The sequence below is a fragment of the Conger conger genome, chromosome 8 (genome assembly GCF_963514075.1).
Source record: "Conger conger chromosome 8, fConCon1.1, whole genome shotgun sequence".
Classification (NCBI taxonomy): domain Eukaryota; kingdom Metazoa; phylum Chordata; class Actinopteri; order Anguilliformes; family Congridae; genus Conger; species Conger conger.
The window spans coordinates 11,032,123-11,056,704 of record NC_083767.1 but is presented as its reverse complement, the minus strand read 5'-3'; the positions used below and the strand labels follow the sequence as shown (position 1 = coordinate 11,056,704).

General features: G+C 43.9%; 1 protein-coding gene across 6 annotated transcripts in view; it reads right to left on the bottom strand.

Annotated features, from left to right (window-relative positions):
* The window catches only part of corin (corin, serine peptidase), a 33,679-nt gene extending 10,406 nt beyond the window's left edge, over positions 1–23,273 (bottom strand). The window contains exons 1-14 of one of the 6 annotated variants that reach the window (XM_061253284.1): positions 23,100–23,273; positions 22,537–22,684; positions 17,461–17,811; positions 14,716–14,938; positions 13,278–13,459; positions 11,368–11,481; positions 8,192–8,446; positions 6,744–6,854; positions 5,782–5,904; positions 4,702–4,809; positions 3,938–4,169; positions 3,029–3,174; positions 1,957–2,064; positions 994–1,107 (exon numbers count right to left, since the gene is read on the bottom strand). In XM_061253284.1, the coding sequence (XP_061109268.1) occupies positions 994–1,107; positions 1,957–2,064; positions 3,029–3,174; positions 3,938–4,169; positions 4,702–4,809; positions 5,782–5,904; positions 6,744–6,854; positions 8,192–8,446; positions 11,368–11,481; positions 13,278–13,459; positions 14,716–14,938; positions 17,461–17,811; positions 22,537–22,657 (2,188 nt within the window). In that variant the 5' untranslated portion in view covers positions 22,658–22,684; positions 23,100–23,273. Of the gene's footprint in view, positions 1–993; positions 1,108–1,956; positions 2,065–3,028; positions 3,175–3,937; positions 4,170–4,701; positions 4,810–5,781; positions 5,905–6,743; positions 6,855–8,191; positions 8,447–11,367; positions 11,482–13,277; positions 13,460–14,715; positions 14,939–17,460; positions 17,812–22,536; positions 22,685–23,099 lie in introns of those variants that run through there. The other 5 variants (XM_061253283.1, XM_061253286.1, XM_061253285.1 and 2 more) reach the window with 5 other exon arrangements.
* Between the last annotated feature and the right edge of the window lie 1,309 nt (positions 23,274–24,582).

Below are 24,582 nucleotides of genomic sequence, written 5' to 3'. Positions count from 1 at the left end.
GAGTGAACCCTACACAGCACTGTGACTGCCCTGCTTCCGCCCTGTCTCATTCACACAGCAGTAAATATCCTCCACAGCCCGGGAGACTGTGTTTATCCTCGCCCCACAGCCCGGGAGACTGTGTTTAACCTCGCCCCACAGCCAGGGAGACTGTGTTTAACCTCACCCCACAGCCAGGGAGACTGTGTTTAACCCCACCCCACAGCCCCACAGCCAGGGAGTCTGTGTTTAACCTCACCCCACAGCCCGGGAGACTGTGTTTAACAGTCTGTGTTTAACCTCGCCCCACAGCCCCACAGCCCGGGAGACTGTGTTTAACCTCGCCCCACAGCCCGGGGGACTGTGTTTAACAGTCTGTGTTTAACCTCACCCCACAGCCCGGGAGACTGTGTTTAACCTCACCCCACAGCCCCACAGCCAGGGAGACCGTGTTTAACAGTCTGTGTTTAACCCCACAGCCCCATAGCCCGGGAGACTGTGTTTAACCTCGCCCCACAGCCAGGGAGACTGTGTTTAACCTCACCCCACAGCCAGAGAGACTGTGTTTAACCCCACCCCACAGCCCCACAGCCCCACAGCCAGAGAGACTGTGTTTAACCCCACAGCCCCACAGCCAGAGAGACTGTGTTTAACCCCACAGCCCCACAGCCCGGGAGACTGTGTTTAACAGTCTGTGTTTAACCTCACCCCACAGCCCGGGAGACTGTGTTTAACCTCACCCCACAGCCAGGGAGACTGTGTTTAACAGTCTGTGTTTAACCCCACAGCCCCACAGCCCGGGAGACTGTGTTTAACCTCGCCCCACAGCCAGGGAGACTGTGTTTAACCCCACCCCACAGCCCCACAGCCAGGGAGACTGCATTTAACAGTCTGTGTTTAAGCTCGCCCCACAGCCCGGGAGACTGTGTTTAACAGTCTGTGTTTAACCCCACAGCCCCACAGCCCGGGAGACTGTGTTTAACCTCGCCTGGTTCCCCATGCCGGCACACTTACAGCAGTTCCTCTCATCTGCGAGGTCCGGGCAGTCTGGGAATCCATCACAGATCATTGTGTGCTTGATGCAGGCTTTGTTGCTGGGGCATTCCCACAATCCTCTCTCCTTACAACCTGGTAACAGGAAAGGTCAGGAAGTAAACGCCGGAGAAGTGCTCCGTCCTCCTCTGAGCGATAATGGACGCGTTGTTTCTTCGTGACTCGCGTTCTTCGTCAACTTAATAATTCAGCACACTTCATTTGCTTTTTTGTTCAAGAAGAAACTGAAGATTTCGCCCCTCAAGCAGATCATACCTCAATACTGAAATTGCTTAAATTATGTTAAATTAAGGTTGCTAATTTAACTTCCACTGCAATGACACACCACATTCAGACACTGCCACTAAAGCAAACGCGCTGGGTACAGCTACTTCTGAGCATCCAAAAGAACGGAGTGACATTGACCGCCAGCCGCCTATGTTCAAAAGGAGAAAATGAGCCCCTCTCCTGCATATTAACATTGGTAAGCAGCGAGCGAAGGCAGCCATTTAGCATTCTAAGAGCACCGGGCGTCCTTTGGTAATATTATTAGTCTGGGTCAATTCAATTCAAAGTCCGCGCAGTCCGGTGTGACTGTCTGGAGAAGTTTCTTGTCCAAGTTGATTTGTGTCTCTTCCAAAGACACTCTGGGAATTTATCACAGTGCCTTTTGCCTTTGTAACTGTAAATCTATTTACACAAACAATAAATCCTATTAGAGATTCAAGCGCTTCAACCGGGGTCAAGTGTTCTCTGCCTCAGATACGCAGGACTCATTCTGATTTCTCTCGTTTGTTGCCCGCGTGGGACAAAGCTAAAGATACGCAGCGAGGTTAACTGGCGCCGGTGAAGAGCGACTGAGGGCCCCCGCTGGTCACCAGCTGCCGCTGCCTCCTTGTGAGACGCTCGTGTCGCGCCGTGTGCCGCGCCGGTCTGTTCCCTCACCGCAGTGCTCCTCGTCGCTGTCGTCGTCACAGTCCATGTGCCCGTCACACCTCTTGGACGACAGGACGCACCTCCCGGACCTGCACTTGAAGTGACTGGGCGAGCACTCTGTCGACAACACAAACAGACAATGTGAAGGTCAGAGGTGGCCAATTCCGGTCCTTGGCTCTTAAACACCAACAATGGTTTGCACTCACAGATGGGTTCACACAGTAAGTTCATATAGGGACACAGGACCAGTCTTCAGTTTTCATTCATGTGCTTATCAAGAAATGCAGCTAAAATGTCAGATGATGTGAGTGTTACAGCTAATTAAATAATTAAGGCCCACATTTGGCATGAAAACCAGAAAGAAATCCCTTGTTGTCTGATCTAGATGGAGAGTACGTAAAATAGCTTCCACAAAGTTCAACCAAGCGCTTGAATCCTGGATTTTATCAAAATGTTGCTGCCACTATCAACTGGTAGGATTTGAATAGTGAAACTCTAAACTGCAAAAAGCAAGTACTATTTATTTTGTTTTGGTTTCCTTCGTTTGTCCTGAATACACTGAAATGATCACTTAGCGATGCTATCAGAGATTGAAGTGGCAAGGCTCTGAACTGTGCTCATTAGCACCTGTGTGCAGCTCAGATAGTGAGAACTTTCTCACCCCAAATATGTCAACATCAGAAGGATCACAGCTGTCATGGATTGGGGCGTTCACACATCATGACAGTTTGAAAAAGCCAAGAATAACAAAGGACATCAGCAGGCTACTCTGGATTTCTAAAATATGAATTGGAGAACAGAGGCCATTTGATGAAAAATGAACAAAGGAGAAAGGAAATGCAGCTTTTTATTCCAGTAAAAGCTTTACTGGGGTCTTGTAGGCTACATGAGGCTAAAAACAAGCCCAACACAGCACTCATTATATGAACTAGCACCCCACAAATCATTTTCACAATGCGTGTGTATGCATTTGGTGGAATAACACAAGCCCCCTTCTCCTTTAAGAACCTTTCCACCTTTCTCCACAGTTATTTTGAAGAGGTAAACAGAAAAGGGAGGTATCCTGAATGTGAGCCCTGACCTTCTACATCAGGGTCTGGTAGCAGGCAGGTGGTGTTCCCCTGGCCATCCTCGGGAAACTGGGTACAGTCCGTGTCCTCTGGCCACTGCAATCCCACAATCCCCAGCACAGACTCGCACCGCTCCTTGGAGTTACGGCACAAAGACCTGACCACAGACGGATACCAAAATTAGTGACTTCCTTTGTTAACTGCAGGCACTTTACAGCAAGACACTCAAGACTGCATATCCCTATGGTTTTCTACAGTTACCATAGAAACAAACATTTCTCAAGTACATTTTTAGTTATGAGCAACAGATTTTAGGGTCTTTTAGGTTTTTTTTTTTTTCAATTAGCAAATCAACATTGGGATAATTCATTGTTTGTTCTCAAATCAAAAGCACATCAGGCTCTCCTATTGAACAACACAAAGACATAATGTTCTCTTTGTATTTGTCCTCCTCTCATTGTTCCTCTCTTAATTTATGCTTTTTTCAGACACTGCTAAACCAGCAGCTCTCAAAAGTAGTTGAAGTAATTAACATTCAAAACGGCTATATTAACTATATTAACAGGTTTGTTAAAGTATTGGTACCAAATGCATTTTAAATAAGATATATGTCCATAATATAAATATAGAAAAGACCTGGATCAAACATGTAATTGTTTTGTATTCAAATAATTTTCTACTCTTTACTGAGCCTGTCTGGTGTATTGGAACCTATGAAATACTCACAAGAACCTCACAATTGCAACTGCAAGATCAATCAAACACAGAAAAGTATTTTAACCTAGAATAATTAAATATTTGGCCGAGGTCTGGCATACAATGTACAACTGAACAGATAACATTGTGCAAGGTGGACACAGCTGCCACATCTCACTTGATTTACATTTTCTCATGTGTAGCAGCAGCTGTAGAAGAGCTACCTGCAAGGGGGGACTTTCTGATGGGTCTGTGGGTCACATTTTGGCACCAGGATGGTGCAGGCGAAGAACATGAGGTATTTGTAGCAGTTGGTCTGAACCAGAGCGGGGAAGAGAGACGACTCCCAGCTAATGGAGGTCTCCTTTTGTGTCTGGTGGCCCAGGTAGTTGGGGAAGCTGGTAGTGTTGTAGGGCAGATTCATACAGAGCTCCAAGGTGATGGGCTCACACCGACCTGGAGAGACAAACACAACCAGGTCAACCAGGGGGAGATGTTATTTAAGACATCCTAATGCATACCAGGCAACCTCTGAGGTAGGCAACCCTAGTCCTGGAGTGCCAGAGATGGTCCTGGTTTTTCCTCTATCCATACCTAGAACTACATTACTGGGATAATTTTAATTAATCACGTTTAAAAATTTAGAATAAATGTTCTGGAGGCATTCAGCATTTCACCATTCAGAATACTTACTCCAGGACCAGGATTGCCTACCCTTAACCTAGTCTATAGCTTACATTTGTACGTGCGTTTACACAGTTACACATGCTTAACTAAAGCAAGTATCCTGTGGAGCACCTTGGATGTGAACTCACAACCTCCAAGGTATCAGCCCAGTACGAACCATTACACTAAATTGCACAGGTTCTTGGACATTGTTGACCCATTGCTAACACCTTTCTTACAGTACAATGTATAATTTACCAACAGACATTTGATGTTGTACAATAGCAATAAGTAAAACACAAAGTGTCAAAGTGTCACTTACTACAGTTGGAGCCGTTGGTGCGGCTGTCGCAGGGGGTATTTCCATGGCAACCTTGGGAACATGTGGTGGCGATGCAGCTTGGCTGTCCAGGACTACATGTGCTCTGGCCTGTAAAAAGATGCCTCTGAGATTGATGCCAAAATAACAGCGCATAAATCAGAAGACATGGTGATTCTAGACATAGGACCATATTAACAGTTGTTAAAGATAACACATGAATATTTCATAATCACACATGGCATGATCTGGCCCCAAATATATAACATGACAAGCTGTATTTTATTCAATCTTCAAATCTCATATCTCAGGGGCTAACACACGTCCTGTGGAACAAGATCTCAGGCACCAACACACCTCCTGTGGAACAGGATCTCAGATGCTAACACACGTCCTGTGGAACAGGATCTCAGATGCTAACACACGTCCTGTGGAACAGGATCTCAGATGCTAACACACGTCCTGTGGAACAGGATCTCAGATGCTAACACACGTCCTGTGGAACAGGATCTCAGATGCTAACACACCCCCTGTGGAACAGGATCTCAGATGTTAACACACCCCCTGTGGAGCAGGATCTCAGGCGCTAACACATGTCCTGTGGAACAGCATCTCAGATGCTCACACACGTTCTGTGGAACAGGATCTCAGATGCTAACACACGTCCTGTGGAACAGGATCTCAGATGCTAACACACCCCCTGTGGAACAGGATCTCAGGCGCTAACACACGTTCTGTGGAACAGGATCTCAGATGCTAACACACCCCCTGTGGAACAGGATCTCAGATGCTCACACACCCCCTGTGGAACAGGATCTCAGGCGCTAACACACGTCCTGTGGAACAGGATCTCAGATGCTAACACACGTCCTGTGGAACAGGATCTCAGATGCTAACACACCCCCTGTGGAACAGGATCTCAGATGCTAACACACCCCCTGTGGAACAGGATCTCAGATGCCAACACACGTCCTGCGGAACAGGATCTCAGGCGCTAATACACGTCCTGTGGAACAGGATCTCAGGCGCTAATACACGTCCTGTGGAACAGGATCTCAGATGCTAACACTGTGCTGTGCTCACTCTGCTGCTGGGTGCAGTTGGCCTCGTCGCTCCCGTCCTTGCAGTCTTCCTCCCCGTCGCAGACGAAGGCCACAGGGATGCACTGGCCACTGCGACACTCGTGGAGACCTTGGCTCTTACACGCTGAGGAAACACACGCACAGAGCCCAGCGGTCAGAAGAAAAAATCCTGTACTGCAAAAAATCTCTGTCTTAATGTCTTGTAATGAGACTCAAATATATATATTTTATATATTTTTAGTAGCAAATATTAGCTTGCTTCAAGTAGACAAACTTCTTTTTTTGTTTTTGCAGTGCACCAAGTGTTTCTTCCTCCCATTAGCTCAGTCAGCTGATTTCACTAAATACAGCAGTTGTACATCCAGGCTGAAAGATTGAGGCAATTAGCCAATCCAGATGATGGGAACAAAATAGTGGGGTGGACTTTCACTTTCTGGACCGAGACCTCAATGTCACCACAATGGAGGAACCGCAATGTCACCAAGAACAGCCAGAGGGCATTTGTGAATGAAATAATTATCTTAATTAAATAGAGGTCACTTTTTATCAGCTCTCCCTACTGAGCAGAGAATGAATTACATAAACCCACAGCCTCTATAATCGTTTTATTCATTTATATTTCATTCATACCATTCTGCTTAGATGAAAATTCACCTTGACAGCAAATTACATAATTTATATTAAACCTTTCTTATGAATAAGCCTGATTCTGAGTGTTACAGCATGTCATCTTTGTGGTTTACAAAGTCATGGTCAAGTCAGAAACAGATTATGGATTATGAAATATTGCATTTCTTAAGAAATAAACGGATGTGGTCTTAATTTAAAGGAGTGTTATAGATAAAACAGACATACATGGATTCAATTGACTGAACTTTCCAATGTTCTGTAAGTAAAGCTGTGTGTGCTGGTGTTAATCATATGATTACAGTGGATGGCACGGTGTGCTGCACTGAGACTCACAGCAGTTGACCTCGTCGCTCTTGTCGAGGCAGTCGTGGTCCCCGTCACACAGCCAGTCTCTGGTGATGCACCTCCCGTCCCCACACTTGTGCTCCTTGGCTAGGTTACAGACTGAAACACAGCCCCAAGACGTCAGCCATTTGCTTTTCAACACTCTCATAGACACAAATACCGAACGGAAGGGTCGATGTAAGTAATGTGCAACCCAACTGTCCGTACACCCACGCAACAGATGTGACAGAAAAAAAAAGAATGTTCTGGATGCTTTAGAGGAACTGGGCTTGTGAAGGTAAATAATATTCAAATGTCTATTTTTCTATTTGTAAGAGAAGGGAGATGGTCATCAGAGAATAGCACAAACACCATCAATTAGTCACCCTAGAATTGCAAATCAATAATTAAAGTAAATTAAGTAACTTTAGTCTGTGGAACAGTGATAAAGGAACAATACTACAGTAAAAAAAATTGAGTGGTGACTACAACGATGATCCTGCCCCACACTGACAGTTGTGTGAGCAGCGAGCATTCTTTAAATTCTGTCTCCATGCAACTGTCGTGGCTCTGCGGCTTTCCTCCACGCAGCTGGGACCCCAAAGCCCAGATCACCCGCACACCACACCCACTGCGACCCAAGACCCTGGTCCAACAACCGCCTGGGATTAAACCCCAATGCCTGGATGTTTAGAGAGGTCCTTCTGATAAAATTTCAACCAGGAGTCAGCAGGTCATCAGAAACTTCTAGAAATATCGGACACATCCAACATGTATATTGCATACAGAAACTCCCTGGGCTAATCCAAACCATACAGTAAAACTGAAATAATATATATAAATAAGAAAACAAAACTGAACTATACTTTTAAAATGTGAACCTACAACCATATTGAGACATTTCCAAATATAGCTAAATAATCGTATCTGGGCATCCATAAATCAGTGGGCTCGACTGAAATTATACCATTGATTTTTCTCAAGGTCTATATTTTGCTGACCCATAATGTGCTGTTTTAGTAGGTCAAATACATAAGCTATTACAGCAGGCTGACGGTGGGCAGGGCTAGGATTTCTAACCGTAGGCGACGGTCTGTTGCGTCTGTCAAAAATAGACTGCAGTTGTCAATTTCAGATACATGACGGACAGACGTGTGGGGACTGAATGGCCACAGAGCCCTGTGTTGACTGCCTTGCCTGTATACGTAATGCAATGATTTGTGCCTTCATCTGTTCAATGTGCCATTATGTACCAATGTATGGTTTTGTACGCTGTAGATTATGGCGTGGTGCTAGGCTATAGAGAGAGGACTGGAGAAACTGAGCACAGGAATAAAGCTTTGAATGTGAGTAGCAGCACGTGAGTAGGAGGAGTGGGCTGTTTCCAGGCTGAGGAATTGATAAATGAACAATGCTTGGGAAACAATGGGGTTTCCTCTACGTAGCTGAACACCCACCATTTTCCCCACCGGCGGAATGTTCCGGGATATTCACTGGAGATGAATCCCGGAGGTGATCAGGAGGCTTCCAGCCACGTGCTGAAAAGACGGGGGCGGAGTGGGGATTGGGGGATTGGGAGAGGGGGTGGGAGAAATGAGACTCACCACAGTTCTGCTCATCGCTCAGGTCCCCGCAGTCGTCGTACCCGTCGCACACGAACCCCTGGCTCAGACACCGCCCCGTGCCGCACCGAAACTGCTCGCCCTCGCAAGCTGGAGACACAGAGAATGTGGCGGGGGGTTAGCCGCACGCGTGCGAGGGGCCCTGGGCGTATTTCAAACTGCCGTCGCCTCGCTCAGCCTCGCTCCCTGAATGAGGTGTTGGAAAGAGTGAGCGGCGTTGACTCATCCGTGACATTATGCTCACATCTCAAAGAACGGATTTGGAAGCAGAACCCGGCAAACACAGAGCCTCCCTTAGCAACCACGAGAAAGAAAAAAGAAAAAACTGTGGCTTTCAAAGATGAGTAACGTCTTTTAAGTGTTCACTTGGGGACCGTTTCCATTTGATGTGGGCTCATAACTGCCAGTGTGTGGGTTTTTGGTTCTGTAATACTGGACAGGACTGTGCAGTTCAACTGTCCAAAATATCACTTTTTTGATGATTCAAAGCCCATTTCCTCTGAAATGGAAGAACATTGATTATTTCCTTCCTCCTGTTCCTCGTCGTCTTAGCGAAGAAGAAGCTTGGCTGCGGCGGTGGCAAACTGAAATCCGATCGCGGTAGATATTAAAAACATTAACACAGAAACGCGCCAGGCCATATGCCATGGATATCTGTCAGTTTTGAAGTGAAGATATACGGTAGGAGAGGACATCGAGGACATGACGCTTTCTATTTTTAATACGTCCTTGAGGGCCAGGGTATTCCTCCGCCATTTTAACTGGATTTACTGTGAGCCTCAACCACCTCATTAATCAGACAGAAGTGCTCATATGAACACTCGCACCATAAATATTAAATGTAATCATTTGACAAACCGAATCCCTCACAACTCCAACACTCTCACTCCCTTCATCTCTACTAAATAAATGAAGACACATTTCCCATGATGCATTCTGTATGTAGAAGGCAAAATGAAGGATCAGAACAAATTATTTCCCATCAGAGCTGCTTGTCAGAAAACTTGGTTGCCCTTACAAAAAGAAACATCTCCCAGAGGGCATGTATGGGTGTGTTACAGTGCTGATGTTTACTCTGGTTCAGATGGTGACCGAGTCGAACGTCTCGGCAGTAAATAAGGTCCCTCTCTGTCCGGAGCATTCCGGCCGGGGCTGGAGACGGGCCCTGACTCGTTCCCCCCGGCTTTAGTCTGGGGTGACCTCTGTGTTTAACTTCTTCACACCAACGTCAGGGATGATATTTGCAGTCTGGCAGAGCCTCCAGGAGGAGAACACTCAGGAAAGTGCCAAGGTTCAGGGTTTAATCTCCTGAAACGCAGCTCCAGATCTGCAATGCCTGACAGCGTATGCCAAAGCTTGGGGCTGGCACAGTCGCCTGGCAGGGGAACACGCAAAATAATTATTCGCAATTATACAGTGGAAAAGGGCATGAGCCGTGATGACAGGAAAATTGGAATTTGCTTCTAATGTCAACCTATCAATCGAAAAGTTTTCAAGGCCAGCTTCTATCTCTGCACCACAATCACACACAAACAATGTTGCTTTAGCAGTGTGTTATTTGGGTTGTGTAATATAGAGATTCAAGAATAGAGGGATGCACTTAAGCACTGCATCAACCTACCATAAGCAACTGTTAATCAACTGGGGGGGGGGGGGGGGGCTTTTCAATTATTTATGCAACCCTCTGAGGTACATGTCAATAGATTGAAAGAGACTGAAGATTTTTCCCTGGCGGAGAACACTAGATGAAGTACTATATCTGTATACCTTCCTCCTTGGAGACACAGAGGAGCCATTTGGGTCAATTTCCTCAGGGAAAGTATACGACTGCATTATGAAAACACTGAAACATTATAAACATTCCTGGTAATTCATCTGACCATGGAATACATGACTGTCAGTACTTATAGGCCTTTTGCTTGAAATATACTTGATATAAAGTACACACTGCAAAAAAGGTCTGTCTGAACAAGGGATTTAGTCTCATAATGAGACTTAGAATAAGTAGTAAATATTAGCTTGTTTACTTTGTGCTTCGTGAAATTGTCTTATACTGTTGGCAAATCTTGAAATGAGTCAAACTGTGGCCACCTCATTGGCAGTTTCTTATTTTGGTTTCTGATTTTCTTCCCTTTTTCTTCCAATTCGGTTGCCAATTGTACCCTGCTTATTTCAATCACCCACGTTAGTTGAGGAAACACCACTATGACCCTTTCCCCTGGCAGCCGGACGGAGACCAAGCTCCGGTATTTGGTGATCCTCCCCGCTGAATCCCTCCCTCCACCCTCGGAGCGGCGGCCCAATTATGGCGCTCCCTCGGGTACTGGCCGTACCTGGCTTTGGCCAGTGTGCAACTGCAACCAACTGAGGCCTGCATCAAGGTCCGAGGCCACTGTGGCACTCAGGTCTAAAGGCCACATTGGCTCAGGTGGTAAGAGCAGTCGGAGGGTTGCCGATTTTAATCCCTGCCTGGCGTGTGTCGAAGTGTCCCTGAGCGAGACACCTCACCCCTAATTGCTCCTGATGAGCTGGTTGGTGCCTTGCATGGCAGCCAATCGCCGTTGGTGTTTGTGTGTTCCTCAGTGGTAGAATGACTTGCCTACCACTGTGCGGACAGCAGAATCCCACCCCCTATTTCGACGCAGACTAAAAACGCACACTTACAATTACTATATATTTGCTTAGAACAGCACTTCATGTGTATTTTACTAGCTATGGATGTGATGCTTTAACTTGTGGAAGAACCTATGCACTTTGGATTAAAAGCGTCTGCCAAATGACTAAATTGTAAATGTAAAATGTGTGTGTGTATGAATGAGAAGCATCAATTGTACAGCGCTTTGGATAAAGGCGGTATATAAATGCCAACCATTTACCATTTGGTCTCATTTCACAAAAAGAGAAAGGTTAGAGAACAGGGAGTGCGAACAGGAGAGTGAAACGGGTGTTAACGCGGGTTTGTTTTGGGTCTGGCGGTGTGTCAGCTCCGCGGTCGCCGTGGCAGCACTCACAGCACTCTGCCTCGTCACTCCAGTCGTCACAGTCGTTGTAGCCGTTGCACACCAGCTTCCTGGGGACGCAGATCCCGCTGGAGCACAGGAAGTGATCTCGCCCCCCGCACAGAGCTGAGCATGAAAAACAAACACACAAACACACCACATATTCATGGGCCGGTTCACTGTGCCAAAACTCAAAGCACACCGCAAGATAAATCCACTACAAAAGATTATTTTAGACCTGCCCACATAAGATCCATGTGTAACAAGGGTTTGTAAGATACGCGGAATGAATCACAACATTATGAATCAGGATTTCCTCCTAGCACCAAGCGGAAACAATGCAATTCACACTTTAACACCGCTTACTTAGTGTAATCTCAGGGTTGCGTCTTTTTTTCAGCCAGTAGTAAACAAGAAGGACATTTTTCATTTGAGGTTTTGTTTGAGTGTAAAATGCAGTGCCAGAAGCTTTTCTAGATATTAACCTCGAGGTTAATTTACTGTGAAGACTGTGTGCATGTTCTGAAATGTTCTCTAAAGCTATGTTGTGCGTGCAGTGTGAGGTCTTATGTTCTGGTTTAGGAGCCAAGAAAAACACAAAATAACTGCAATCACTTAAAGAAAACAAATAGAAAAGGATGGAATTTTTATATTTTAATTTGCAGGTGTAAACCCCATATTACAAATAAAATAAATATTTTTAAATTACTAACAGGTACTTTCAACCCTATATCTAACAGTCTGAAAATTAGAATCCCAAATTGAACTGAATCAACAAGATACCCTGTGCTAATTGGCGGGTAGGTAGCCATGACGTCATCCATCAGGAAGGGAAAACAGAAGAAAAAAAGAAAAAGAAAAAAGACAAACAAACAGGCAGGTGGTAAAGCACAGAGGGAGCAGTATGTCTAAGGCTTCTCCCTACTTCACAACGTGCGGCCTAAAGCCACGGGCACATTGCGGTCTGGCACTTGACGTCAACTACGACTATTTCTGAAGGCAGATTTGTGGTGGAAAAACAAACCGGTTCATTCAATAAGGTTCAAGTATCTTTCTGCCATTTACTCCATCCGCATGCACTATAGCTGGACACAAGGCAAAGGCAAGGCAAAGGCACTTCCCTTCTTTCAAAGTCTGGAATGTTCCCAACATTTAGCTTTTAGATAAGACTTTATTACTACCATGCTGAAATCGCCATTAAATATCACCCTTGTTGCTTTTAACCACAGTGATGTGGTTACAGTAAAGAGCACCATAGCAATATCTGATATGAGAGAGTGATTGCGGAAACAACAGAATGGGCTCTCAGACGGTATTAGTACAAATAGTTGGCCAATTTCGCCTCCCCCCCACCGCTTCCTATCTCAACCGGCTGGCAGTCTGGTATCTAAAGTCTCTCCTGATAGAAAGGGAGCGTTTAGAACCCAAGATTGATATAACTGTGATATTACATGACCTCAGATGTGAGCCCAGCCAGAACACATCCCTGCCGAATGGAACCTGTTGAAGCGGAAGCTCTTTCGCACACTGTAACGTTTTCTCTAAGTGTTCACACATGGGGATATTTTGGCCAGTGTTCATTCATGCCACTGCCGTTCCCATCAGTTATCGTTCTGAGGGGCGACATTAGCTCAGGAGGAAAGAGCGGTCGTCAGGCAGTCAGACCGTTTCACTGGTTCACTCCCCCGCCCTGGGTGTGTCCCTGAGCAAGACAACTAACCCCCAATTTCTCCTGACGAGCTGATTGGTACCTTGCATGGCAGCTTATCGCCATTGGTGCGTGAGTGTGTGTGTGTGTGTGTGAATGGGTGAATGAGAAGCATCAATTGTAAAGTGCTTTTGATAAAACGCAGATAATTTAACCGTTATCATGTCCTTTTCTCCTAGGCCACACACTGGCAGGCGGGCAGCGCGGCACTCACAGGGCTTTCCTTTCACGTGTTTGGGGCTGTAGCAGACCGCAGACCCGTCCCCGGCGGTGGAGCTGTTGGTGAACTGGGAGCAGCGCAGGAAGTCGGGCCAGGAGGCGTTGAACATCTGAAGGACGGGCTCGCACCCCTCCCGCGCCGCCTCGCAGAATGACACGCACGGGAAGACCAGCCGCCTGCACGCGGGCGAAAGCAGGGGTCAGGGGGGAGAATCAGCGCTCGGTCCGACGCTAGCGTGGACGGTGACACCACTGACACGCGATGAGTCAGCGGGTTCACATACTGCTTTTAATGTTAATGTTTAATGTTTTAAGCATAATGTGGGTGTAGGTGTGGGCTTGAACATATGGGCATGTGCATATATAATTCTGGATTGATTGCTCAGAGGTTCCTGAACTTTTTGTGTGACCCTAAATAAATGTTCAATCGTACACGACCCCAACATCCCACCCACACACGCCTCCTGCCTAGCAACACCACTTAACTGTGACTGTACATGTATACTGTACTGTACACAAGATTAATTAATACCCCCTCTACAGCTGCCATTATCCTGGATGTTCCAACCGTTTAGTAACCATTGTAGCATATAACCATCCATTTGATTCACCTAAATGTGAAACATCTCGAACCCATTCATCATGTTTGTAAGATAGATCGATAGTAGATCTTTTAGAATGCGTATGAATATACAACTACCTTGCTCAAACATAAAGTATTAATGACAGTCTTTGTCCAATGTCCATTTCAGGCCAGTTGCGTTGCTTTGAGCGTCCCTATGCTATGCCAGGGACGCCTAGGCCCTATATACTGTGAGCCTCTCAACATGCTGTCTGTGTCTACCCGAGCATTAACAGGGACACTCATTTCAGTGACTCACTTTGTTATTTTCAGCCTACGCAAAGCTCCCCTTGGACTCTAGTTCTGCCTGATGGCCAAAAACCGAAGAAGCCCCCCTCCCTCACAATGTACAACACCGCTCAAGTGTGATTAAGATATGTTTTGCTTCCAGAATTTGTGACAAACCCAGCCGTATTATCGCCATATTGCGAGTTCTAGCCATATTGCAAAATGCACACCCAAAAATCGAAAGCAAGTATTTTGGACTGCCCCGTATAGAAGTGGAATACACTAAGAAAAAAAGATATGTCTTTGTCCTAAGACTTATGGCGCTCACTGCATGCAATGCATAGGCAGACTTTCTGGAAAATATAAGGATACATCAATTTTTCAGCAAAGTACTATTGCAGTTTACTTAAATACCAGTACCTGAAATGGCTTAACTATATTGTAAATTTATTGCAATATCTTCATGTAGTTTCAAAAGTATCAGCGGTATATGAAAATGTTGTTATGGACGCCTCTTTCACACTCCAGGCTACCACTGTACTAAAGGCTGGGGGTGGTGGGAGGTAGGGCGGTCAAGTGTCACCTGTTCGCATACCTTTCCTCACCCTCGCTGATGCATTCTGGGAGGGCCAGGCTGCAGCCAAACAGCATGATGTGGCGGTAGCAGCTGAGGCGGTTCAGATAGCTGAAGAACTTGAGGAACATCTCCACCTCGATGCTCTTCACAATGGCACTGCTGGACGACAGGCTGGTCTGGTTGTAGGGCAGCATGTGGCACTGGCTCTCACTGATGTCAGAGCAGGCATCTACAAGCCACAGGAAAACAATTAACCGCGGCCATTTTATGAATGTGAAGAACTTCCTGAGCAGTATGCAAGGTTAAAACGAGCAGAGAAGATGCTAGAAAACCAATGTCACAAATAGTAACGCAGACAATGAGCCAACAGCTATGCTGCACAGCATTGTTCTCCTGTCTAGTGGGTGGAAGCTAGGCAGGGCTGACGTTGGTTGAGCTTGGATGAGAGACCTGACAGAATTAGCTTATTGCTCGAAGTGTCAGGCATTAGTGGGTGGGTAGTCTTCCCTCTAGATAAGGGGAGAAGAAACCAATCCCTATGTGCAATTATGGGAAAAGCTGAATGAATGCGACAGCCAAGGGCCTGGCATACTGGTCATCAAAGATCCCCCAGCATTCATAGCAGGCCGACTGGGTATCAAATAAACTATCAAATGAATTTCCCTTTTCATCACAGCTGATGGGTGGGAAGTGTTCAGGCCAAAAAAGTGATCATCGCCCAGACAAGGTTTACGTATGAGTGACAGTTCAGATGTGTTTTCCCCTTCACTTTAAAGCACTTTGAGATGAAAGGCATTATGCTTACTATCGCAAGAACAGAAACTCATAAACACATTTAAATCTGACAATTAGGCTTTTCTACTTTACATGGTCATGAAACACCATAGTTATGTTTTTTAAGCCAGATTATTTAGCAGGTAAACAGAATTTTATTAACATCATGTACCTCTTTTGCAATTTGCATTGAACAGTCAACTGCATTCTTATGAGATTATATTACTTCAGGTTTATGAATTGAATACAATATGGTTTGTCTTCATTTGGTAATATAATTCAGTTCATCACATCAGTGCACACCACAGAGTTAATGGGCCTTGGAAATGCATTATTTTGATGAATCTGCATAAGCGTCTCCACCCAGCACAAAACTTACGAACAAACCATTAAACACATTCCTAAACCATTGTGCCTGTTCAATTGACTGTGATGATGGTTCTTCCTCGTGGATTGTAGCTATGAAATCCAATCATTCAATCCACAGATCATAATAGAATATGGAAAATCGCTTTGAATATTTACCCTGTACTGTATGGGGCAAAGTGTTTGAGGTGATTCTTTTATGAATTTTCATTAAAAACAAAACGCCCTGAAATGCAAGAGTACTGTTCTGAGCCATAGCATATGAATATATAAATAAAATGCAGGCCATACAATCGATTACAAACTATTCTGAAAACACAACTAAATCATTAACTGCCCATACATGGGGGCGACATTAACTTATAAGAGCGGTCATCTGGCAGTCGGAAGGTTGCCGGTAAGATCCCCTGCCCTGGGTGTTTCCCTGAGTCAGACACCTAACCCCCAATTGCCCCCGACAAGCTGATTAATACCTTGCATGGCAGCCTATCGCCATTGCTGTGTATGTACATGGGTGAATGAGAGGCATTAACTTTAAGGCACTTTGGATAAAAGCAGTATATACATGCAGGCCATTTACATACTTCAGTTACATGTTATTTATTGGATGGATCTATCAGCAGGTAGGAAGCAGGGGAAAGTACTGTTTGGACTGTCTAATTGCTGCTGTGAATTTAATTTAAAAGAAAGCTTTACCTTTCCTCTAAGCAGCAGTTGCTACCTTGCCTGATAGGTTCATTGTAATTCCCAGGATACTGCTGCTCTCACAGCAGTGAATGATTCAGGAATATTTGTGTAGTGATTTATCTTTATAGCGTTTGGACCATCCCGTGGAAGCAGCGTGTTCTTCCGTTCACCGGAGAGGTCAACGCTGTAGGACAACTGAGGTACCATATCAGAATTCCAGTCACTGCCTCTTTGCAAAGGACATGCACAGAAAATATAATGCAACCTTCCTGTACTGTAATGATAATTGCTACTGCTACAGCCTACATTACTGGAGCAGAACAAATACAAACAGGAATCAAATTTAAAGAAGGAGAAAGGGCTAAAATAGCAAAGAGCATATATTTTGTTTTTTCTTTCCCAAAGTCAGACGGGAGAAAAGACACATACAATTAATTCAATTGCATTTCTTTTTCTAGTCCATTATTCCTCATGTGTAAACACAGAATGGGGACAATATTTGCCATTAATATTGTGGCACCATTGGGTAAGATACTTAAAATAACCCAGCAGTGAATGGCTAAACAGATCTTAAAAACTGAATTATGAAAAAATTTTGTTTTTACATGCAAGGTCAAGAAAGATATGAATCTGTTTTTCCTTTGTTTCTAGTGTCCACATATTGGTGCAGGTGTGGTGAAAGTAGCAATACACTGGCATTTGCTTGAGGACCAGAGCAGGGCAATCCAGGTGTCAGAAAGTAAAGGTCCTGCCACGTGTTTCTTCCACCTATGTGCTCGGCCAGCTGATTTCACCAATTAGTTCTACCTCCTGGCTGGAGAGTTGCACTAATGAGCAAATCCAGGTTCCCAACTGGAACGAAACACTGGGGAGGACTTTTACTTTCTGAACCTGGAGGCCTCGTAGGTCCTCTTGGTGCCTTACCCTGCTCCGGAGAGGGGGTGGCCCTGTCCTGGGGGGTGGTCGGAGCAGGCGTCAGTGTGGACAGAGATGTCACCCACTCTGGGACGCTGGTGTAAGCCTCAGCGGGCGTGGTTGGAGGGGCGGGCGTCCGGGAGGAGTCTTCAGAGCGAGGCTGCCAGTGGCCCATGCCCTGGCTGGTTTGGTCACGGTTGGTGTGGAGCAGCAGGGACTGGGTGTTCAGCTCCCTCTCTGTGGTCGCCCTGGGCGATCCCGTGTTAAGTACCACGTAGGGAATGTCTGTGGTAAGAGCACTTTCACTGGCAGAGAGCGTGTCCGTCTCGCTGGTTTCCAGGATGCCATTTCCGATTATACCTGTGTTCACAAGAGGGGATACAGTGCAATCGCATTATTTACCTTCCTTGTTCCTGGAGATCTACAGTCCTGTAGGTTTTCACTCTAACCCTAACAAAGTACACTTAAATGCAACAGCTAGGGTTCTCTTTGAGCAGTTAAGTAGTAGAACTAAAATTAAAACCGGATGGTAGACAGGGTGGGACAACCCTGTTCTAAAGCAATAGCTACTGAAAAAACCAAGAAAAAAACCCAGAATTTAAGAATTGTTTCCAACCATCTGTGTAATATATTTTGCATTGCATGTTTCCTTGAACAAAGTTAATTATTAAAATTACAATTAATACAGAAAGGTAGAAAGTAGAATCAAATAAACCAATGTAAGACAAGAGGACCTATCAAAATATTAAATATAATTGGCCAAACACATTTGCTAAACCCATGATTTGACACTGAGTAGTAACAGTAAATTTCAGAGACAAGTAAAGTAAACACAGCTCATGGTGCCATTTCACCAAGCACTTACTGCCAGTTCTCCCAATAACCTACTGTAATACATACAGCCGGACCAGGGATATTAAAGCTTCATATACATTTATGTATGGATGTGTCTAAATATAAATATTCCGACAGCTGTGTCTAAAAACGCCAGTGACCACAAGACTTATAAATACCACACCATGCGCTCCCTGACAGACAGCATCTGTTGAATTACTCACTGTGATGGAAGGAGTTTTTATGACAAATGTAAGCTCCTCTAATAAAAACAAAACAACAAGTAAACTGTCTTCAAAACAATTATTGAAGTCATGTGTGTGTCTGGGGCAATGTTTCAACAATCGCTTCCTGCCTCGTTATCCTACTATATGTTATAAGGCCGAATGGTCAGTCATTTCAACTGAGCATTGAGCATGTGAGAAGTTTATCCAGTCACTTTGTAACATCACATTTCACAAATCAAAAATACAGGGTAATCTGAGACTTAAACTGAACTACGTCATCTAAAAAAATATTGATATTTTCCACCTTCACAACCATGATATGGGGAACAGGACACAGGCCTATCTTGGAGGGGAGGGGGAGGGGGAGGGGATAGCTGTGTTGATAAGAACTCATGACTCATGGGAGGTTGAAGGGTTCAAATCTCCTCAGGGAAAGTGAAGCTGTACCTTTGAGAAAGCTATCCATTTCAATCAGGAATGCTGAGTCAACAAGAGGGTCCCAGGAGAACGGAACAGAGCTAACACAAGAATTAACCCTTTGAAGAGCAGTTTTTTGGAATGTTCTACATCAGTGTTTTAGAACTCCATTGCTTTCACTTTTCAGTTAATAACATTATAATCAGATATTTGGGTTCTTATAGAGTTAAACAGTCACGCATACACATGTTCCTGTGAAAACAGTGTTTTTGTCAGGGAGACAAATCTGAGAGGCTAATAGTTTCTGAAATGGCTGGCTTAGCTGGTGGCTGGAAAGGAAAGGAGGAAAGAACAGGAATGCGCAGCAGACAGCAGGACATGTCTTTAGATGTCCAGACGCCTGCCCTCCAGGGTGTCTGTTTGTGCTTTTTTTGTTGTGTTTCTTGTTTTTTATGTCCAGTAAACTGACCTCTCACTGCTTTCCTGTGAAGACCCACAGCTGCTGAGCTGTAAATTCATTCATGTTATGCCATTTGTGCCATTTGTTGCCCTGCAATTAGGGGCAGTTGTGATGCCTCCTTTTGAAGTACGTGTTTGCAGTGCAGTAATACACTCAAGGTCTAGTACGGAATTTATACTGGTGCCAGCTGTGACTGGTCGAGGAGCGTACAGCTGGCCATAGCATTTCCCCGGGAGGGAGAGCTGACGGAAGGGGGTTTCGTTTGACCTGTCGTATCGGACAAAGACAACCCCTCCAGTTGATAAGGTGCCCGCAGTCTGCCTGTGCCACCAGGATATGTCACTGCAGTTTCATTTGACTGTGTGCTGAGCACTGTGAAAGGTCCAAAAACATATATTCCACAGCGAGATATCCTTTACAAATAAAAGAGCTTGATTTCGCCAACTTGTGTCCTACAACACATAGACTAGTGGTCTGAAGAAATGTGTTCTTGTTTGAGGGAGAAGGAAATGGCATACATTTGAGTCGAGAAACGCAAACAACAGAAGCATTATCCCCCACTATTGTAAAAGAACACATTTGGTGTGATAAGGTCTTATCCTAATGTGAGAGGAAACAACAGATGCCTCGGTCTGTACTATTGGCCCATGTTAACCGCATGTCAACAGTCCAGTCATTGCATCACTTCTTGTCTGTGACAAAATATAGCCTTATATAAACTATAGTCCTATATAAACTCACCACATTGAATAACTGAAAATATGTCAGCCAGATAAAGCCGAATGAGGTACTGTATGTGCAATTCCCAAGATTCCTCACTTAAAAAGCTTGACAAATTTCACCCCATGTTGCTTATACACACCCGATTGCTTTCAAGCTGCCACGATCTGTGTTGCCTTGGGAATATAAATGTGTGTCTTGTGGTTTTATAAGTTTTGTTTGTATGCTGTATGTGAGTCACACACTTCTGGTGACATAATTAGATATCTGCAGCTTATATTCAAAGCCTCATAGTCAACGCCATCTGTGGATGACAGCAAAGAAAACGGGAAAAAAAAACTTTCTTCTGCATAATAATGACACATGGAGGAAATGACAAATATGGTCATTGCAGGGCACTATGGGCTCTTATTTTTATTAGCAATGCTATTTTTTGCATAGGAATGCATTTGGTCCTTTCCTTTCTACACTGTTTTTAAACTTACCCTGTTATTGTGAGACATGCCCACCTACCTCTGCAGTGGTCCAATCAAAATGGAGCAGGATAAGGGCCATTCAAACTCACCCTCTCTGAAGCTACAAAGTGCCCTCGTCAGTCAAGACGCTGTTATACAACATATGATGCTGCTGAGATGCAGCTAACAATATCTAATTTTGACCAAAGCAGATTCATATGCCAATGTCTTAATTACAGGTTTTCAGAGAACACAAGAGCACTCTACTACTGTTTTCCCTACTTGTTTTTTTTTTTTTTACTTTCACAAATTCCGGACCATGAAACCAAAATCCAAAGGATTCATTCACACGGTGTCCTAAACTGCACGTGGTTATTCTTGTCAGCCGTTTTTTCTATGTCCATAAAAAGCAATTTAAATTTTTGTCTCGCTCAGAAACAGTCAAGTCTCATTTTAACATACACTGAACCATGTATGTCTAATTTACATACACATGTCCATGTTACTCGGGGAAATTTTCTTTGAGTGCAAGGTTATAAAATACAGTGTTATAAATATGAATGGCCAAAACAGAGAAGCAACTACAATACTGCCGCAACTAAATATTTCAGTTATCCCCAGAGAAAAGACAACGGCTTTCTGTTACATACATACACACACTACCGACAGCAAGTGCTTGCAGTAAAGACTCCAACACAATTTCAGTTTGTTGGTGTTTAACGCTTTCTTTTTTAGAATATGACTGACTTCTGCGTTTGAATGACAATCCTTCCCAGGGCACTTGGGAGTATTATATCCTGCACAATTCCTACCTCCCACCCGAGAGTAGGAGGGGAAAAAAAGGATGACTCCCGCATGACAAAGCAGTACAACGCTGATGATGTTTCAGTGCAAATGCGCGCTACCTCTCAATTCACTCACTTCCTGACGCTCAACTCGTTTTTGTTCTTTTAAAGAATTGATTTTATTTTGGATTCTTCACTCTTAGAAAGGGTGTGTTAAAATGACACAACTTCAAACTTCAAACATTCAAGTGTTGTCAATGATGTTTCCACAGGAATGGGCTCAACTGAATTAGCACAAAGATGTGCAAAACCTGCAACACTAACATATTATATATTATCAGACTTGAGTAGTTGAGTAGAAAAGATGTAACCCTACACTGACAGTGTGATCTGGAAATACACATAGTGTGTAAATCAACTATTTGAGCACAGTACACTTCATACATACATAGTTAATATATGTGGAAAAAACAGGCAATACGCTGAAATTGTATGTTTTTTTTACACATTCCTTGGATGTATAGCACATATTTTCATTCATACTGCTTTTAAAACAAGAAATCGGAAATCTCGAACAAATTTACGTTAAGTGCATAATATGCAGCAATATCGTTTATAGTCTCAAACCAGAGAAATGTAAACATACACTTTAAGTATTATGGTGTTAATACAAAATCAATATAGCCACTAAAGTTTTTCCAGCAACACAAATATGAACTTGTTGAGATATGTACCCACAGGCACACCACAAGTCTCATTCCACGGCATTCAGTTTTCCGAACTTTGATGTGCATCCAATCCAAAGGCATTTCCTCCACCGTCTTTTCTGTACTATGCATTGAGAGGTGTCATTATAAAAACCAAACATACAGTCAATACTTTTCCCTTTCCTTGCATGACACCATGTATGCCGCATTGACTATTCTCTAACAGAGCTAGCTATATTTAAAACGTAATGGAAATTATCTTCTCTCATATTCACCATACATCATAGGCTACCAGTAAGCAGGGATGCAAACCAACAGTACACCAAGTAAATCAAGAGGGTTGCTATACATGAGCGTGTGCGGCTCAGTCAACCTACCCTGTAAAGATAAAGGTTTAATTTAATTGTTTCATTTTTTAATTAAAAAGTCTACTGATAGGAACATGCAACGCAGAGTTGTACAAGTACCAGGGTTGCTTACCTGCAAAAGCCAGGAGGATGACCAGTAAACAGATGAGTGCACATATACAGGGGATCAGGATGAACAGGAGGAGCCGAAGGTACTTGGCAGATCCCAGCTTCTGAGAACAAGCATCCCCCATATTGTCTTCATCTGTCCCCAACACCTGCTTCAGACAGGTGGTGAACACTCAATCCAAAGAGAACACACAACTACTGTAAAGCAGGGTTGAAACAAACTCTGGTAGCGCCTAGAAACGTGAAATGTAAGGAATTATGAAGACAGGTTTAGATCACGTAAGCTACCCATACTGGAGTTTAATAGGCTTAATTCTGTCAAGATATGACGCGAAAGTCGGATAATTTATAGCCTACACAACCTCATTTGTGAACGGTAATCGAATGATACAGAATTAATTCGCAATGCATTAAAATGACCATGAAAATATGAAGGACTTCGCAGAGCTCAAGCATGAACTATAGTCGTTCTTAATAGATTACTGTACGACAAAGTTAATGGCACAGCAAACAAATAACGATAACAACATCAATACTGGGAAAATCACTTAAGATTCGGCATCTTACCTGGCAGCAATGCCACAGCAACCTTTTACTCTTGCACTCTTGTCTTTATTAGAACAGCCTTTAATAACGCACTGTAGCGTTGACGCGGCAAGCTAACGTGGTTATAGTTTTAAAACTTACATTGGAGGAGAGTTTGGAAAACAGTAAAGGGCATGCTTTGAGTCTCAGCAGAAGGCAACCAATGCCCTCTCCCATCTCTGATAACGAGTTTTAGACAGAAGATCTTCCCAACGTTGTCAAACTGAGCGGTATGCCGCTGGGTCCTAGAGAGAGAATCGCAACGTACCAATAGCCCATTTCGCATAGCCCACCACTTGATGCTTTTATTTGTTTCTAATTTGCAAACATTATTCAACATATTTAAATAACTAATTATCGACTATGAAATAATTTGGCGAATGAACACTCTCACCACAATGCGCATAGACGTATCCAACTGTCAAAAATAACATATTTACAAATAACTGAATTCTAGGTGAGCAACTACTACAAACTACTACAACAGGATAAAACATGGTATAACAACGGATTACACAGCTGGAGCGGTGTAACCCAATCTTTCCATTTACTAATATACTGATGAAAAATACATTTAAACAAGAAGTATAAGGAATATGTTTACATGAGAAGTACACCACCTAGCCTATGTCACAATGCAATTACTGCAACGCACGTTTGTCATGCGTTGCTTTACGGCTCGTAAATTTGCGCTAGGACCCAGTGCCATAGCCCCATAGTCCCTTACGCCCTACGAGACCCCCGGTCTTGCTGTCTATTTTTAAACAGGTATTTTTCACTTCAGACTTTCCATTCCAATGACAGTGGCACTATACAGAATGAAGGTCTGAAATCTCATCTTGGGAAGAAGAATATTTTTAGCTCTTGAAGGGCAATCGGAGAGCTCGTGTCTACACTAGGTGTGAGGTGGTGGTACAGTGAGGAGACGAGGCTTCTCACCCTCCGTTTAAAATAGATTCACACAATTCAAAACAATTCACCGGATTTAACCTCCGGAGCAATGGGGCTTCAGCAACACAATAGGCTATGCTGCTAATTAACTAGTACTACTACGTCAGCGTAGAGAGAAAAACTGGAACGCAACTCATGCACCGATGATTAGTCATCACCCGTGATGAGTTTTATTTTACCGTGTGGCATCTTTAAATACACTTTTAAAAACTTTACGTCAATGATGAACTTCCATTGAGTAATACATATTTCGACGCAACATTAATATTGCAAATAAATAACCAAATTCTTAATGATGAAAGAGGTACAAAATAAATGGAATTTCTGCTGGCTTTGAAAGAGTCACTGCAGATTTATGTGGTTTTTTCAGTAACTAGCCAAAGCAGCAATCCTTGTCCCCTTTTATTTAGAGTTAAAAACAGCTATTGAGCCTATAATTAACTTATTAGGCCTTTAAAAAGTAGTAATCACAATTATCCTTCAAAATGTTTCAAAACCCGAAAATATAGCAACA